This window comes from Dendropsophus ebraccatus, chromosome 1, assembly GCF_027789765.1.
Source record: "Dendropsophus ebraccatus isolate aDenEbr1 chromosome 1, aDenEbr1.pat, whole genome shotgun sequence".
Taxonomy (NCBI): domain Eukaryota; kingdom Metazoa; phylum Chordata; class Amphibia; order Anura; family Hylidae; genus Dendropsophus; species Dendropsophus ebraccatus.
The window spans coordinates 168,414,323-168,433,181 of NC_091454.1; the positions used below are offsets into that span (position 1 = coordinate 168,414,323).

The 18,859-nt window shown below is 41.8% G+C and overlaps 1 protein-coding gene across 1 annotated transcript in view; it reads left to right on the forward strand.

The window, feature by feature from the left end:
- Positions 1-18,859, forward strand: part of FURIN (furin, paired basic amino acid cleaving enzyme) — a 151,859-nt gene that overhangs the window by 20,305 nt on the left and 112,695 nt on the right. The window contains exon 2 of the mRNA XM_069984155.1: positions 1,812-2,209. Within this exon, the coding sequence (XP_069840256.1) occupies positions 2,039-2,209 (171 nt within the window). The 5' untranslated portion in view covers positions 1,812-2,038. The remainder of the gene's footprint in view (positions 1-1,811; positions 2,210-18,859) is intronic.

Genomic DNA, 18,859 nt, shown 5'->3' on the forward strand with positions numbered 1-18,859 from the left:
TCATAGACTTAGAAAATAAAATCAATCTTATCGTAGCAACATTAGCTGAGTCATGTTTTAGGTATGGCATGTTATGTCTGTGCTAATGTTTACTTGTATGAGCGTCCACTTGTGAAGAACACCTTTTAAATGAGCGCTTAATAGCGGCTAATAGGTATGTGGGAAGCCTGAAGCCTTTCTCTATCAGTGCTTTATTTCTCTGCAGCCCCCTGGCATCCAGGCTGTAGGTTTTAAAGGCTCTGGAATGACTAGCACAGTAGAGGTTAACCTGTTCCAGACCTCCGCATGTCAATACCTGTATGAAGTAGAGACAGGCTGACTGCGGTCAATGCACTGTAGGAAGCTGCTTCCCGCACTTGCAGTGACCTCATGCCACATGTCTCCTAGAAAAGCCAAGCAAAATTATAGTGGGGATCTGAAATCCCAGCCCTGTGGTCACTGGGGTACAGTCATTCTTATTCAAAGTATGATGAAGAGTTTATCAGGTCATCCATAGCCTGATGCTTTGTGATTGTGCTGCGAGCAGGATTAGTCAGACAGCTACACCTATGACTTATGCTGATGGAACTCTTCCCAGGATGAGGCGCAGCTGATAGCTCTTCTATGCCACAAGTTCTTCATAGCACAAGTTTTTGTATAAAGGATATATTCCCATGTAGCAGATTTCTCATTTTTATGGGGACTGAATGGATTTCTGCAAACCCCAGTCAATTGTACAAGGCGGCTGCAGAACTTTCTGACACCTATGGTGCACTGCACTTACCGATCCTTCATGTGTGATGCATATAGAATACTTACTGCTTTTGTTACAATGTCACAGTCATGGAAGAGTTAAAACAGTTATGTGACAAGAGGAAATGCTTGTTGTTTGATACATCGTGGCAGTCTATTGTTCTATGTGTGAATGTCTAACAATTGTAAGCTATGAAGCGTCTTACCTGGTTGGAGTGACATGTTGACAGCATTGTTGCTTGGGTTATTACCCTATTTTGAGCTTATGCCATCAAGTCCTTAGGATAGTTTGTGTGTTTCTCCTTGGCGGTGAATAGAAGGTTATGTCCTGGGTGTTATAGACTGAACAAATAGCAGGTCACGTGTACGCCCCAGTTTATTAATTGCAGGATTCTAGGAGCGCCGGACGTGATGATCCTCCTCTTTAACCAATTAGGCGTCTGGCGCAAGATGTGGACAGGGCTATTACATTGGCTAATTTACAATACAATCTCACAATAGTAAGTGAACAAGCTCTGTAGCCTGTTTAATTAGAAGAAAGCTTGCCACTGTGAGGAGCAGATTTCAGTTTTGTTATTGTCCTTTTTAATGTTCCGGGCTGATAAAGTTACATTTTATCTGTGCAAAGCTCTACTGACAGAGAAATACCGCAGAGAGTCTATTACAGGCTTACGATAAGCAACTGCACATGTGGAGTTCAATTTATTTCCATAGGAAAAGTGTGGTTAGGTCCTGTGAGTTTTCATAAATTCGACAGAATTTTTTTTTTCTTTCTCGTAATAAAATAGGGCTGCAAAGTGTCCAGCTATTTCCAAACACACAGGCTGCCAGACAAATTATTGGCAGCATAATCAGCTTGCTATGCCTGCTACATGTTAATGCTCTCATCCGTTTATTTTTTTTATCATATTTTGAGGGTCTAGAGCTGCTGGAGTCTTGCTTTTTTAGAGATTGCAGCATAACAAATTGCTTTAGATATTTATATATAATTTATTTTTGTGGAGGATTCTTCTATTATTTACCACAGTAGTACTTTGCAAAAATATTTACCCTTTTGTTTTTGTCTTTTTTTTCCCCAGCTTACAGAACCAGCTTTGGATGTAATTCCGGTCTGGAGAGTCTTCTGTGACATAAGGAGGATTTTTCATTTTTATGCTTGGCACTTGAAAGTTTCTCTTTGGACCCCATGATCCCCAGGACTCTACCCAGTTCCTGCACAGGGCAAGCAGATTGTTTGGAGTCAGGGATCTGATCTGGCTTCATTCGAGGACTGCTTAGCATTTATTCCGGAGCACAAAGCTTTGTCATGGATCTGAGGCCTACAGTTTTCTTTCTGTTTTGGACTTCTCTGTCAATACAATTAAAAGACTTGACTGGACATAAAGTATATACAAACACATGGGCGGTCAGTGTACCAGGTGGTCCTGTGGAGGCTGAGCGGATATCCAAGAAATATGGCTTCATTAACCACGGGCAGGTGAGTTACTTAAGGAATGTCTATGTACACAAAATTCCTTGTTCTCAGACCTGAGTGACATTGTTGCTATAGATTGGAGGCATTGTTTATCATGGTGCAATCAGGAGCTTGTTTTCTGGTATATCGTATTCTATGGAAAATTCTTAGTTCTTGTCACGTGCTAGTGGTTCATGCAGTGCATGGGTGTTGTGTGAGATTTTTTTTTGCATGCAATGTTTGTGTAGAGCATGTGCATTCATGTTGGAGGAATTCAGCATTTCCTCTATGCTTTATTGTGTGACGGTAAACAAGCCTTTGAAGGCTGCTTCTCTGGAGAAAGAGGAGAGCACAAAGCTGATCATGTGAAGGTCCTCTGTAAAGGCTATATTGAGGCACTTCATAAATAGCACAGGAAACTTGTTATGAGTGATGTTGTCTTTATAAGATATAGTGCTGCAGGGAATTTTAGTCTCCAAGCCTGCACTGCAGGACCTGTCAGTAGCCTGGACGTTGAATGGCATGTTACTTAAAAGGATGTGGTAAAACCACAGAGACTGCTGTCAGTCCTGCAGGGCAAGTGGGTGGAGTTTACTTGTTGGAATGTTCCTGCGAACAAGTTTTCTTACAATATTAGGAGCTAATGCTCGATAAAAGAAGTCTTTACCGCCGGGGCCTATTTTACAGTTTTCAATGGAATTCACCAGCAGAAAAAAAGTAAAAACTACACATTAAATTACTTAGCATGCTGCTGAGCTGCATTTAAAAATATGGATCTGTAGATTAAGGCATGTGTGAAGGCCTAAGGCTGGACATGTACCGCATTCACAACGGATCTCACACTACTTGTTCTGCAGTGAAATCTGCTGTGATATGCGATACAGTTATACCCTAACTTATCTGACTGCCTTTAAACAAATTAATGTGTCAGGCTCCCGGGTCATTGCCTTCCTGCTCAACCAATCAGTGTGTAGTCCCTGTGAACTGTATATACTCTATGGCAGTGCTTCTCAAACTGTGAGGCGGGCCTCACCAGTGAGGCGCCCCCTAGTTGTTGGTGAGGCCCAGCTGGGGAGCCAGTTTTTAAACAAAAGTAACTATGATCTGCACAGTCCTCCAAAATCTCCATTTTAGCAACATTATTCATTTATTTTGTACTTGCTTTATTAGTATATAGAGCTTGGGAGAGGGGTGAAAGGTAGTCCTAGCATTATTTTCAGCTTTCAAATAGACTTTCACCACAGATAGTGAGACCCAGGAACCCTCTTTGTCAGTCTGGTGAGGCCCAGGCATTGCCTTGGTCTGTTGGGTGAGGCTCCAGTAGAAATAGTTTGAGAAGCACTGCTCTATGGCATACCTATAGAGGGAGGTAGAGGATGCTGTGGTCATTGCATCTTATCAGTGATGATAAGCAGCTAGGTGGTCACAAGGTTATGGGAGGTGTCGGTCACTAGCAGGGAAGGGAGCTTGGCCAAACTTGCAACATCCCTTTATAGCTCACGTAAAGGGAAACAGCAGTTTCATACATATAAATCTGCAATTATGTACTTGTAGCTTAAGTGATGAAAATTTGATGGTTTGGTGCACTACGGGCATTAACCCACCCACCAGCTACAGTTGCAGCTAACTCTGCATATGCATAAGTAGTGAAGTCTTCCTCCCTGGCCTAGATCTTTGTCTAGGTCACAAACAAAAGTTTGCCCTTCTTAAGGTGTATATATGTTTTAACCCTATCCAACACTGGGGTTAATTACACTATGTAAATCATCCGAGCAAAAAAAAAGTCTATCCTACTTTGATGCAAAGTATAAATCTACAAAGGGTACTGCATGAAAGCTGTGCAAATCAAATTCAAAAATGATTGTAGTCCAAAATAACTACCCCATTTAAACACATTGTGCAAAAACAAAACTAAGAGGAATACATATCCAACAACGTGGATCATAATATATGTAGTGTAGGAAGAGCGCCAGCGGTGAAACCCCCCTGCACATGGTTAGCGGGGATGCTAATCCCATCACATTCAACATCAGAGATGAAAGATCACAGCGTAGTCAGAGGTCTAGAACAGTCCTGGCTGCCTTATGTAAATCACCATTAATTTTAATGTTTCGGCATATAGACTGCCTTTCTAATGCACTTGATGGTGCTGCTTAAAAAAAAAGAAAAAAAAGAAAAAAAAGCCAAGATGTTTCATTGGGTTCAATATCTGATATGATACCAATCCTTCTGTCATTGTAAAAAGAAAGAAACGCCCTGTGTGCATCTTACTGTCAACTTCCTCAAGGGGTGCAGGGTTGGAGAAGGATATTAGATAAACCCGAGGGAGGAAAGTAGGAGGGTGGATCATAATGGGCTAATGTATAATGTAATCTATGCCCGTGTGCATTAAGCATTACACTGGATAAAGAGGGGAGCATAGCTTACTAGAGTAGCCTACATGCCTGCTGTTTTGTTACAGGACACATGTCAAGCTGATGGCTGTATTGCGCGCTAAGGTTTGCCCACGCTGTTTGTCAGACCTCACAGTAGCTATGATAATTAAACTTGCAGAGTAAATGGCTGACACGATGCAGTATTTATACAGTCTCAATCCGTTTCGGTGCAGTCTGCATGCTGGCTTTCGGAGTAGATCTGCGTGCATGCGTGTGTGCGCTAAAAAAAGCTTCTAGGTGAATGGAATAGATGGATGTATTCTTTTCTGATTTATGCTCCTGTACTGCAGATCTTAGTACCTAGAGTTTTTAGCATTTTATATAGTTGTTTGTCTTTTTATGACTCCATGGATCAATCTGGCTTGTTCCTGAGTGTTTTTCTATAGATTTTACTGATGCCATTTTCTATGAAATCTGGAATCCATACAGCAGGTTGTAATGTTTAGTGTCCTTTCTCTTTGCTGCAGTACATCCTGCTCTGTCCCCTCTTACTTTTGATTTGTTTCCTTTACATTCTATATTTTTGCTCAGATGAACACATGCAGTTGTCTTCCCAGTTTCTGGCTGCTGTATGGATCATTGCTTTTGCTCAGAACATTGGTTTGTGTCCTTAAATTCTCGCCTACAGATCCTTCTAATTTGCAGCCACTAAGTCTCCTTAGTTTTCCTGCCCGATGTTCATTTACTGAGAATATGAGTATTGACTTAGATGTTGTACCTAAAGGATTATTAAACCTTCTTTAATATTTGTCTTCCTAAGTGGTGGAATAGAATGGGATATGTGAGTTTATGTAAAATAACGTGTAAAAACTGGATATGGCTTACAGTGAATGTTGCGGCTTATGTATGAAACATGTCAGCAGGAGGAAATTATACTATTCATTATTTGGCTTTTATTTTTGCTTTTATTTTTATTGCAAAGACTCCTTGGGCTCTGTTCTACACATTCACATGCAGCTGCGTACCCCACCTTTCCCCCTTTAGAACACAAATGGTAAGCCAAGTGTTCATGCTGCTCTTCCTGAAATTTGTTTTGCTTCAGTCAGTTTTTATTAAAGTTTGCAAATCCATCACACAAGGAAGCATGGTACAAAGTACAATCATAACCCATACCCTCTTTAAAGTCTTGGTGATGGCACTGATGGCATTCTCCTCACGACCCAGTGCCACTAGGTATGTCCATCTGGGTCCATGATGCCTCTATATGTTGATACGTTCACCACCATGAAAAGATACAACCAAATGTTAACAAATTGGGGGAGGGGGGGGGGCATAACTCTGTATAAACACCCTATAGCCACATATTCTGCCATAAAAGCATGTACTGTTAACACAAAGTCCAGCGATTACCATGGAAAATCTACACCTGTTATGGCAGAGACTTAACGATTATCGTTCGTTTTCGGACGATATCGACCGCTACGGACGATAATCGTTACGTGGAATAGAGTGCAACGATCAGCCGACATCGTTCATGTCGGCTGATCGTTGCAGTCGCTTGTTTTTCAACATGTTGAAAAACAAGCGACTGATATAGCAGCGATCTGCTGCCGTCGCACCGTTGAATAGGAGCATCGGCAGCAGACGCTGCTATATCCTATGGGCTGCCCGGACGATCAGCGATCCCCCGGGCAGCCCCCCCACAGCTCCCCGCCGCCCCTCCCGCACTCACCCACTCGCTGCAGCCGCGTTGAATAGCGGCGGCAGCGAGCGGGGAACGAGGAGCAAACGAGCGCTAATAGCGCTCGTTTGCTCCTCTAAAACGACCCGTGGAATAGGGCCATTAGTATGGTGGTGTTAGGATGGTGTTGTGCTTTGTCCTTTGAAACTCCCTCCAAGCCTCCCATATACCATAAAACTTCTCTACGATTTTCTCATATGTATAGTGCTGCTGCACTGTTAGACAATTCCTCCACGGCCCGGGGCCACCGTCTATTTCCGGTGTATAGCAATCACTAATTTTGCATTAATAGGAAGCTTACAAAGTAATGTCCTGTGGCGTGGCACAATATTGTGTAATCCAATTTGCAGTAGTGCAAGTTCAGGCGTCAACTTTATGGTCGTCTGAAACACCTCTCCTATCCATCTGTTAACATATTTCCAATAGGGTGTGAGCAAGGGGCATGTCCACAGAATATGAAGTAGTAAACCTCCTTGCTCTGCAGTTTCCCCAACATTGTGCTGAGCAAAATGGTAACATTTGTGATAAACAAAAAATGGTGTAATACCACTGCAACATAGTATTTGTGGCTGCTTCTATGTGAAAAATACTACCAAGTGAAGCGTTAGGATTAGTGTCCAATCGCTGTAACCCAGTCTTTGGGTCCAAGTTCCGTTCCCAATTCCATGTCCCACACTCTAAATGGGCCTATTTTTTGGAAAACCCCAGTCGTCCAATAGGTCATATACATATGTTTAATAAGACCTTTCATCTTCAGGATCACATTTAAGACAATGTGTCCCCTGGGCTTGAAGGTAATGTTTCACATGTACATATTTAAAGAGGTGCCCAGCTGCAAGTAAAAATAGTTTGCAAGTCATGGAATGATTTTAAACAGCCATCCCTATATAACTTACCCATGGTTATGATCCCTTTTGGAGACCAATTAGAAACAGATAAGTCTACACAAGCCTCATGTAGGATTGTTTAAAGGTGTATGAGTTATGTAATCCCTAGAGGATCCCTGCAGCCCAGCCTTTGTGAGAAAAGTATACTTGTGAGAAGTAGCCACTTTCCAGAAATTTACCTTCCACCAACCACCAATGAGGCTATACAGTAACGGCGTACATCAGGCAGCCTAAACCCCCTGCTCATCTATGCTTCACCATTAAGCTATATGGTATACACTGTTTCTTATCTTGCCATATGTATTTAGAGATAATAGTTTTAACGTTAACAAAAAAGGATAGTGGAACACTAATTGGTAGAGTTTTATATAGGTATAACTTGGGGAGCACCATCATTAAGAAGCGATCCTGCCTATCCATGATAATTCAGTTCCTTTTGTAATTTAATTTTCTTTTATTTAGTGATTTGTGTGAGGTGGTAACCATAAGGCCTAAATATTTAGTATTATATTGCCAATCTAAAGCATGTTTGGATCTTAAGTACTCAGCTATTGTATTATGTTTGAAATGGTCACAAGTCTGACAAATGGTTCTTTTCTGCAATTAACTAATATAGTTAATCTTGTACGGCTTTTGAAGTAAAACATTTTTGCAAAACCATTAATATAGTAAACTTCCCTCCTTCTCCTGATATGCTGCTCTCATTCCCATTGTCTTTGTTATTGACCACCACTCTGCTCTAAAAGCTTGTTACTTGTTTAGAATGTATCTGCTTATAGTAGTTAACAATATTATTCATTGTGTTGCTGTTGGATATAAAGTGTTACAGTGAAGAGGGTAGACTCTGGAGTGCTGCATGATCATGGATTGGGTTTAATCACAGTTGTATGTGTGGGAGTTGTCCTTCCCTTTCGTCTCTGTCACCACAGGGAGCACCGGAGAGGTTGTTATACTGAGATGAGAAATAGGACCCTATAGCAAAGCACCGTCAAGCCCCCTGTGTGATCCTCTGTGCTCTGCAATTGTAGTGCTGGAGAATCATTTTATGAATCTAGAACATCTCTGGTATGAAGGTTGGATTGTTTGTGATAAGTTCTGACAGTAGACCACTGCATATACTAGATATTGTTTAGGCTCAAATCTGCATTAAAGCCTCCATTGCAGATTCCATAAAATTTTGGAAAACTGTATTGGCCAGTCCAATGCACGGCAGATGACAGTGGAGTCCATAAGATGTCTCTTGACTTTATGGGTGGGTTCACACTACGGAATCCGGGTGGATAAGTTCCGGCGGATTCCGTTCGTTCCCGCTTACGGTGGCTCACATCTCCGCCCATGCCATAGATACCATTCTATGGTCGGGCTGATTCCGCTGTCCGCCAAAAGAACTGTCTGTACTGACTGAATCCACCCGGCCATAAAATGGTATAAGATGTGCACTGCCGTGAGCAGGTAAGTGCGACGGAATGCGCTGGAACTTATATTTTATTTAATGTTTTTGCCTGTTATTTAAATGGAATCTACAACCGCAGTACAGACTTGTGAATGAGGCCTAATTGGTATTCATTAACAATTAATGGTTTGAAACATTTCCCTGTTTTTAAAAGGGGAAAAAAAATCACAAGTCTAGAAATTCTATACTGTGCTGTCTCACATGTCCTCTATGCTTGCATGGACTTAGCCGAGAAAGTACTTGTACATTTAAAGCCTGTAGGAAAAAAGTAATACTGTCATCTACCTAGTGCAGGGCCTGAAGGGAAGGTGTATGGCTTCTGTCTAGTTTTGTCTGGATTGTTCCTTTTAATTGTAGCCCTTGTGCGTTCTCAGTGACAGTGATTAATTCCATAGGTAGTGGCCGGATTAGGCTGTATAGAGGTTTTCTGCCATAAACTTGACACTAGCTTTTACATCTATGTGTGGTTGGTCAGCAGACCTTGTAATGACGACATGCCTCTTATTACAGTCTCTGTAAACAGCTGCCAGGACCTCCTGTGGTGGGTTAAACCCACTCCTTGCATCAGTTTAGCCTGAGGAACTAAAAGGCTGCACACGCCCGGTGATGCTTCACATTGCTCATACTCCCAGGCACAGCAGGAGGCCATACAGATCAGCTGAATTCTGCTCCAGAAAAGACAGACGAGAGTCATTAGTGTAATTCTGTGTTTGGGGTCCTCACACTGCATTACATCCTGTGCTGCCTCTCCTCAGAAACCTTGGAGCCAGTCCTGAAAGTTTCTGCATTGTAAATAGTGCTTTATTTATTAAAATCAGTGGTCGGCTCCCTGTGGATCTCAATCTGTTATGGAGCTACAACTCCCATCCTTCCCACGCTGTTATATCTTAACCACAGGTTGTGGGCCGCTGACTTAAAAAAAAAAAAACCTTCATATACCATAGGGACGTATCAAAAGTTTTTACCGCCCAGGGACTGAGTTCTCAGAACGCAAGAGGCGAGTGTCTCCCCCAGCTCATTTTGCTGATCAGTCCTGATCTGAACACTCAGACCCCAAGCAATAGAAACTTTTGACTGTCTCTGTGACAGGTTAAGTTTATTTTATAGTTACGGGTATGCTTATACCTTAAAAATGGTGGCATAGAATCAGAAATCAATGTTTTTAAGGTTTCTTTTATTCTTCTATATATGAATGGAGTAAGACGACCTGGTTTGGATTTTTATATGAAGAACCCATTTGTTACCACCCACATGCTGTGGGGATGAGTGGATTTTGGCCTTAGTTCCCTAACCACAGGTTCTGGTTTCAACTCTGCACATTATTTAAGGGTATAAAATCCAATTGGCAGCAGTAGTCGCTCATAGAGGGATAATACAGGCCTGGGTTTGATTCATGAAGGCAATCATGTTGTAGATCAATAGAGCCCATCTTAGGAAGTCTCTGTTCTCCTGTCTTGTTTCATCACTTCACTGTACTTCATAAGTAATGTGGAGTGTAATGGCTTTTTATTCAATGCTGTTTGTATTAAGCCCTTATGTGCTGATCTAAGTGCGACTCCTGTAGACCGGTGATGCCCACCTAATGCTCTGCCCAGTCATAGAGACCACTTGTGCTGTTGCCAGCTTTGTTGCTTTCTCTCCCTCCTGCACCAGAGCTAAGAAGAAGCCAAAAGCGGTGATTCCCTCTGCTGCCTCTGGCACCGAAAGAGGATTAACCACTCAGAATAACATCCTGTTAGAGAAGCATTGGCCAGCACCAGAGCTTGAAGTGTTTTCTTGTGCCTCTTCTATATGGAGGGCCCATAGCTGGCTCAGGGCATAGACACCCATCCAGAAAACATGGAGTTGGAACACCTTTTGCAATTATGTGAAGGCAAGCCCTATTTGTGTCTTTGGTAAATATAATGTATGGCCCTCTGAGCATTTCAGTATTGCAGAGGTTTGCATTTGCAGTGAACCCATGCAGGTAACATATGCAGCTTTGGCTGTGCATTTGCAGTGACAGAATCCACCATGTGTGCACCTACCCTTACATTAGAGTAGTACAAGATAGTCTTGTGGTTTGCCTTTTGTCATGGATGGCTATTGTCTAGACAGGATTCGATATGCGAGGGGAGCCTTTTGGTTGTACAGTCTGGATTTTTTTTCTTTTTTTAACTGGTCTGTTTCTGGAAGAGCTCTGTCCACATTCCAGTTATCCAATATATATGCAGTTTGCCCAGGTATTTTTAGCGGTCTTATGTGAAGTCGGCTGCATTAAGGGTTGTTATAAGCAGATAATGGGTCTATAAAGGTATCCCATACCCCAGGACAGTGCGAGTATTGGGATTTCACAGCTCTACTGGGTGCATGTACTGGTAATAAAAGGCTAAGAGTGCCATAAATTTAATGGGGTGTATCCATTTTACTGCCATAAAGCTTCCACCAGATGCGTGTCTGCAGCATTGCACGTCTTTAACAATTCTGGGTCATATTGGAGAACCTTGGAGCATGTCATCCATGCCCATGTTACTTTGTACTCCACGTAAAAAACTATTGTCCCATTAAAAATGATAGTCGTTAAAGCAATTCAATGAAATGGTCTGTAAGATGTTGATGGGGAAGGCTCTTTGGCAACAATATTTTAAAGGTTATAGTCTACCTTTTATTAGCAATGCTAGAGAGGCCCCCATACATTGGAGGGACAGGTGCAGCAATACATACTATGTGTATACTCCATTCAGTTTTAAATTTACATTCAGTTTTTGTGCCTTCCTCCACCAGTCTATGCCTTGCTTTTTACTTTGTGGACTAACAGTAAGTAAGGGAGGCGTTTGTGGACTTGGGTAAGGGAGGCATTTGAAGAGATTTCAGCTCATAGCGTTGATGGCTTATCTTATTTGTTGTAAGGATTTCAAGCCTAGTACTCCTTTTGTGCAGTAGAGGTTCATGGCCATGGCTCCAGAGCCTCTATTGTGTATATACTGCTGTTTCTAATACTGCACCTTCATCCCATTCACCATACAGACATGAAGAGTGCTGTGTAGGAGACTGAAGTGGTAAAGCTGCTGCGCTCCATTTATTCTGCTGATCAGTGGGGGTATGACCTATGACCTATCCTAAGGATCTCTTTTCATGAGTCAATGGAGATAAATGTGTGTGGCATGCAGGCACCAGACCATCCCATATAATGTAATGACAAGCTATATCCTTGCTCCTACCACAATTACAGGGGAGGAGGATGATGATTGAGGAGGATGATGATGATTAGGAGGGTACCAGCCATACAGTTGTAATGAGGTAGGCATATAAACTGGAGTAGGCATTATTGCAGAGAAGAAGTAAAAATGTTTGTGCCGAGTTTTTATATGAGGCGTGTTTGAGACACTGTAATAAAAATTTGTGTTTTTATATGGGCGTCTTCTTTAAAGTAGTATTCTCACCTTACCCACAGAATGTCATAAATCATTGCACCTACCTATCCTGGCCCATCTGGCGAGGGGCCAAAAGTGCTGTAATGTTTCTGTACAAGGTTATTCCTATCTAAAGAAGTTCTTCCCTATTCACACAGTAAATGATGAAGAGCTGATTGGTGGGACTGATTACAAGAACAGAATTCACTCTAGAATGAATGGTGCATTTAGTTGTTGAATAGTGCCCCATAAAGAATGAATGGAACACTGGCAAGACACACGCAGTTCGTATCATTCATTCTGGGGATTTTTTTTTTTTTTTATCCCTGTTCTCTGGGTCAGTTAGTTGGAAAGATGAACGAATATGCACATGTTTCTCCAACATTTTAGATAAAATGATTCTTCTCCATATTCACTTTGTACTTTGTCCGTGTAGACATAGTGAATACATTGCAGAAAACCTTCAGTGTGTGTGCAAACAAGTAGAATGTTCCCACCCATGCCTCTATCTACTGACCTGTCAAGGTTCTTTGCCTTGTGGCATTTTGACACATTGCAAGTGTTTGAAAGCCGATGCTGGGACAGTTCCAAGTCTACTGGGCGTCAGGGAAGTGGCATAGGACATATAGTGACATTTGGACTGAGTTTGTTCTTTAGACGATAGCGCAACAGAAATTACATTCTGAGCCTAGTCCTATTCTAAAGGACATTAGCCTTTGTCTGGGCTGTGTGCACATTTAGTGACGCACCCATGTGTCAGGTGACTTAGATTGTGAGGCCTGCTGTCTCCGTATAGCACTTGGGAATATGATGACCTGGGTGGGCTAGGAAGGAAGCTCTTGCTAAGCAGCTTCCAGTTGAGCCTATCCTGTCTGCTTATTTATTACATGTTTTTTCTGTCCACTAAATGGTCAGCATGTAATGCCAAATTTCCCCACTAGAGGTCCAAATGCTGTACTACCCTGATCGGCTTTGGCGCTGTCTTTATAGAAGAAGTTGTGTTCATCTATAAAGACAAGCAGTTTGATGTTGTTTACAACAGGAGTGAACTTGTTATATAGGTCACTGGAAGAAAAAAAGTCCTTTCTATAAAATGATCTGGAAAAGCAAAGATTGTAACACGTTGCTGAACTTTTTAGTTTTCTTTGTTCTGTATCGTTGTCTTAATGTGTTTATACTGTTCTTTGAATATTTTTAGAAAGGCAAAAACTAACCTGACCGCTTTAAATTCCCTTCAATGTGGTTAATGCAAATGCCAGCAAGCATACCTAACCTGTGTGTTTATAGCCCCCCCCCCCCCCCCCTTCTCACTACTCTCCTCAGTCCCCCATGTTGACATCTTACATTGAAACATCTGGCTTTGCTTAGTCAAATAGATTTTATTTCATTATTTCTATTTTTTTTGTATGTGTTTGTATTTCTGTAAAGCCTCTTACAAAGTCCTATTATTCTCTGAACACTCCAAAAGCCTTAAAAAATGTGCAGATCCCTTGCCAATTCCCTGCAACATGTTAAAGCTAAGGAATCTTTGTGAAATCTAGTTTAATCCCCAGCTGTTCGTAGAAGGAACAGCTGTACCTGGCGAACACAGACCCACCAGTCATCCTGGCTTTTAAAAAAATTTCCTCTTAAATTTGATAAAACGGAACTTTGGTTGCCCTCAAAGTGCGGAGGAGGGGTAGGATCCGGGGTTTGCCAACTGGGAATGTGCGTTCCTTAGATGTACACTAAGAACAAAAGGTAGTTGTCAAAGAATTAAGTCAATACAACAATCATTTAGTCTTATTGTTCGCACTGCTTTATGGAGAGTGCAGCCAGCCGATAAATTGCATGGCTACATACCCATTGTAAGTAAGGGTGTTAGCCCTACCAGATCTGCCAAAATGTGATGTCCTCTAGTTATCTGGTCATCTGTATTTCTTCACAAAGTTCTTTTCCTCAAGTTCTTTTCCTCTATCATAAGCATGGGGAAGCTGTACACAGCTTTGACCACTTAAGTTGTCTTAACAATACACAATAATTTTGGTTCCCAATCCCAAAGACTGTGAAACAGTCTGGACAAACAGTGTAATGCACCATTGGAATAAAGGTCAGCTACATGGAGAGAGAGAAAACTCAACAGGGGAGTAGTGTACAGGATAGATGGTATTACAGTGGTGTGTTGGAGAATGAGGCTGGACCAGTTAATACATTTATGGACTTTTGGACTTGTATCTATTGTACAGTTTTGGTATTTATGTTATTTTGTTCATTATTGCTATGTTTTTTATATATTTTTCATAAGAGGACTATGCACAGCATGTAGAGAAATATGCAGTCATGCCACATGACTAGAAGCTGATGTAAACATTTAATGCATGTTCACTAGTTGATTATTAAAAAATATTTATAAAAAAAATATATATATACATTTCTTTTTTAAAATAATTAATGTTCAATTGCTCGCTCTCCTCCCTCCTTTAAGCTACCTTCTAAAATTCGGCGCACTGCTATTTTTACGGATTGTATATTATTGCTTTTTGAAATTGAAATCCGGTGTTGTAAACGTTCACATTTTCCTCTGTGAACTGCTCTGCTGTGGCTGCAGAAGTACCAAATTGTGGATTGCGCCGAAGGGGAATCCAATCTAAAGTGCAGAGTTTTTTTTCCTCCCCCATGCATTTAATACCTTCTGCACAGTGGTTGCCGTTTGCTTTTATAGCCAATTGTTCTGCTGTTGACGCCTTGTGCGTTTTTTTTTTTTTTTTTTTAACTTGCCATGTGAATGACATAAAGAAGCTGATGGAACATGATCGCCCGTCTGTGTCACGCAGAGTCTCCAATAATTGCAGGTGTAGTTTCATGCTTGGCAGTGTTGCCTCCCTCAGCAGAAATAAACAATCTTCATGCTATGTATCACACACTGATGAAAAGCCTCTATTTTGGTCCTGAAAACAGGTTTTTCTTTCATGATGACTTCAGTGACATGTTGCTCTCTCTCAAATATATGAATACAATGAGAGCAGGAGGCAGGTGGGGGAGCCTTGGTGACATGCAACCTGGGCTCTGCACAACAGGAGCAAAAGAAAGCCATGAAATATAATAAGATTCCAACAGGATGCAGGGCCGAGCCGATCATAAAAGGCCGATCTCTGGAGTGTTGTATAACCAGCGCTTATTACAATTCTTTAGGAAGACATATTAGTATTTATTCTGTACAGAGACCATCCAGCTTTCAGAGGCTATATTCTAATTGTTAGGCGGTAGTGTGCCTTTTGTAAAGGAATCTTTTATGCATGCTTATTCTCCTAGAATTGAAGTGTCACACTCTCGGATGTGTCTGGATCATAGACTGGAATAACACAGTTCAGTGGCCCAGTAAAGCCATTTTAAAGCCTGACTCCTCTGCCTAAATGCTGATAAATCTGCATAATATCTGTGCTTTCTATTTCTTCTTGCATCCTACCTGTAGTCCACAGTCAGATTTGGCAGATTTGATGGATACTACACACTGAAAATCTGCAACAATATAGTACAATGTAGGCTGGGTGGGGGAGAAAAATGGCATTCTGCTGTTTTCAGAATGGTCTTATTTCCTTTATTTCTCAGATTTTTGGCTATAAAAGGGCATAGAATGTGTAACAGTAAGATCTATATAGGACACTGGAAGGTTGTACTGCTGATGTGCACACAAACTTTCTGGTGTGGTCTTGGCATAGTGAATGAAGTTCTTGCTTATGTGACAATGTATGATACTCATGATTGCATTAGAACGCTCCTTCTCAGGCTACAGAAAGCGTGGGAGAAGTATTTGAGTGAAAGGGAAGAAGATGCCTGAAGATAATTGTGATGCCTGTGTAATGAACAGGAAGCCTGGGAGAGATGGTGCGTAGTAGAAGTGTGTACTATAAAGAATAGGTAGAAAGTACCTTGCAAATGAACTTCTGCCCATCTGGTATTGTCCGTAAACCATCACCAATCTCTGTGTCTAGTGCTCTCTTTCAGAGTCTCCATTTGTGTGGCCGGGACGGATAAACAATCGTTTCATCATTCGCGTGGCCATTTCCTGCCATCGGGAGAGATGTGTAGCTGGCAGCCAATGACTTTTCAGCAGGATAAAAAGGCCTGGTTTGACCATGAGTGTTGGCTCATTTGCCAGTTGATTGTTAGCCTGTTTGGCTGATAATATTGTTTAGTTAGGGGGCTTAAAGTGGGCTTACACCTTCAATAACTGTCAGCAGACCACTATCTCCCCATCTTCCTCATACATGATACAATTCCAGTCTCTTCTATGGGCAGAGGAGGGAGCTGCAGCCAGACCACTCCTGGCGGCTTATCTCTCAGAGAATAAAGGAGTTGTCTGCCTCCACCATATAGCCCAACCCTTTTTACCACAATCATCTGTTGGAGCCTTGGAAGAACCCAATGAGTGGAGGATTCGGCCAACAGTAAAGTATATGGGGACCTTATGTCTGTGTCTTCTGTAGGCTGAGCTGTTAGAAAGAAGCCTGTCTACTGCTCTGTTGAAGTGGCTGATGGAAGACCCCCTGATACAGTGGTGATGGAGTGGTGAACTTTAGCCCATAAGATAAGTAGTGTAATCTAACAGTGGTGGATGCAGCGGCTGCTAATATGTATTTCCATGTAATTAGAGGTGGGAGACAGATTGTAAATAGGACAAGCTTACCTTTAAAAGGTCAGAGTAAAAGAAGCCTTTATTTAACAATAATCTGTAGCAAAGGTTGTGTCCCAGAAGTAAGTGATACTCTTTAGTGAAGCATATCTGCGTGTCCATCCTCCTCTCACCACCTTGTATCATGTTCCCGGCAGTGACAATATCTATTCACTGTATTGGTGTGGCAGTAAATGCATTGAAGTCCAGAAATTACAGTTATAAGATTTTTATTTAGGGGATTTTAAAGTTTGTTTCTGTTGGAATTTATAGTTCCATCCAGATCTGTAAAATACTTTATCCAGCATGCAGATTGGGAGCTATAGAGCTCCACTTTGCCAAATATACTTACTGATGATGGGGTTGTTCCTATGAACCATGCAGTATATGACTCTGTCTGCATTTTGGCCTGTCATAATTGTATGGCCAGCTTTAGTTGGGTCATAAACCAATCGGTTATATGCCGAGGACGGAAATGTGCAAACCAGGAAACAGCTGAGCTCTGGTTATGATGTTGGGCTAGCAGAGATAACCAGATTTTACTACTGGTAAAGAGAGGATTGGTTATCACAATGCAATAAAGTTCAATGTATATAAAGTTACTCTGTGATCCTTGTGAAATATAACTATTTGTTCAAGAACTCGCCCCTTCTAGTCTATGCAGGAAGCAGTGACCAGATGCAAACCTGCCTTACATGTAGAAGACTAACACAGACTGAGAGCTGGTAGCCGCCCTGGTGATGTGTGTTACATGCAGTCCTCTCATGTTCTGTTTAATGCAATGATGTTCTTGCTAGTAGAAGTAGGGTTAGGAATATGTGACCTGGTTCTGAATAATATTGATTGATAATTTAGTTATTCTGCATGATGTATGCAGAGGTATGGTTGCGTTTACAGTGGGGGACAGCGGAACAGTAAAAATCTTTCCATCCTCAAACTTCTAGGACATGGTAAAAGAGACACAAAGAAGAAACCAAGGATTACTCAATGCCGCACAGCCATCAATCATACTGTGTCCTCTATCCAAATAACCAGCTTTTATGTCAGTGCTTTTTTTTTAATGGGCCTTGGCATTCTGTGTCTCATCACTTGATGCTGTTGAAACACTTGTCTTGCTGTGAACTTTATTAAATAAATCTGTTCTTGTAGACACAAGTGCCAAAATTTGTTCTAAAACAGACCATTTAGGCCACAGTGACGCAAAAGGTTAAGTGCCCTATGATATGTGAGCTTTGTGGTACACATGGGCAGCCAAGCCATCAGCTGTGGCTAAATGAACCCTCTTGTCAAGTATCTAGGTGCATTTTCAGTTTATTTTAGCTAATATTCCCCCCCCCCCCCCACACACAGACACACACACACACACACACACACACACACACACTTTTATACATAACTATTTCTCACAACACACACCGATCCATGCTGCTCTGATTTGCATGACTTGACTGTCGCTTTGTTAATGAAATATGACTTCCTGCACATTTAACTATTCAAATTAAAAAGCATAAGTTGGCAAATAACCTGTGGCTGCCGGGAAGAATTGCATTTTCTTTAACTATTTCAGGATCTTACATCAACTATAAAACGTGCAGATAATGTAATAACTGGACAACCGTTTCCTGTAAGTCACAGTTTACACGATCAGCATTTAAAGGGGATCAGCATTTAAAGGGAACCAATCAGCCCCATTGGGCTGACATGGTTCCCAGGAGCACTGTATAAAGCTCCTGCAGCAGCCGCGGCACGTACCGGCACGGCTGCAGCAGGAGCTTTATACCAGAGAAAAAAAAAGTTTTATTTTCCGGGCATGTGACAGACACGGGTGGGGAAGTAGTCATCTGGGCGGCACCCCGCCCATATCTAGTCACCGCTCTCTGCCTGTGAGCGCGCTCCGAGGGGATGATTGTCAGAAAGAGAGGTCCATTACTGACCTCTCTGCCTGTCAATCATCCTGCGGAACGTGCTGAAAGGCAGAGAGCGGTGACTAGATGCGGGTGGGGAGCCGCCCAGATGACTACTTCCCCACCTGTGTCTATGCCCAGAGAATAAAACCCGATATGCAGCTGTGTATGGCCACAAATGAGCGCCAATTGGTGCATGCTTGCAGTGCCTTTCCAAAGCACGATTAACCAATGTAATCAAGAAGAAAACTTGGAATATCCACCGCTCCAA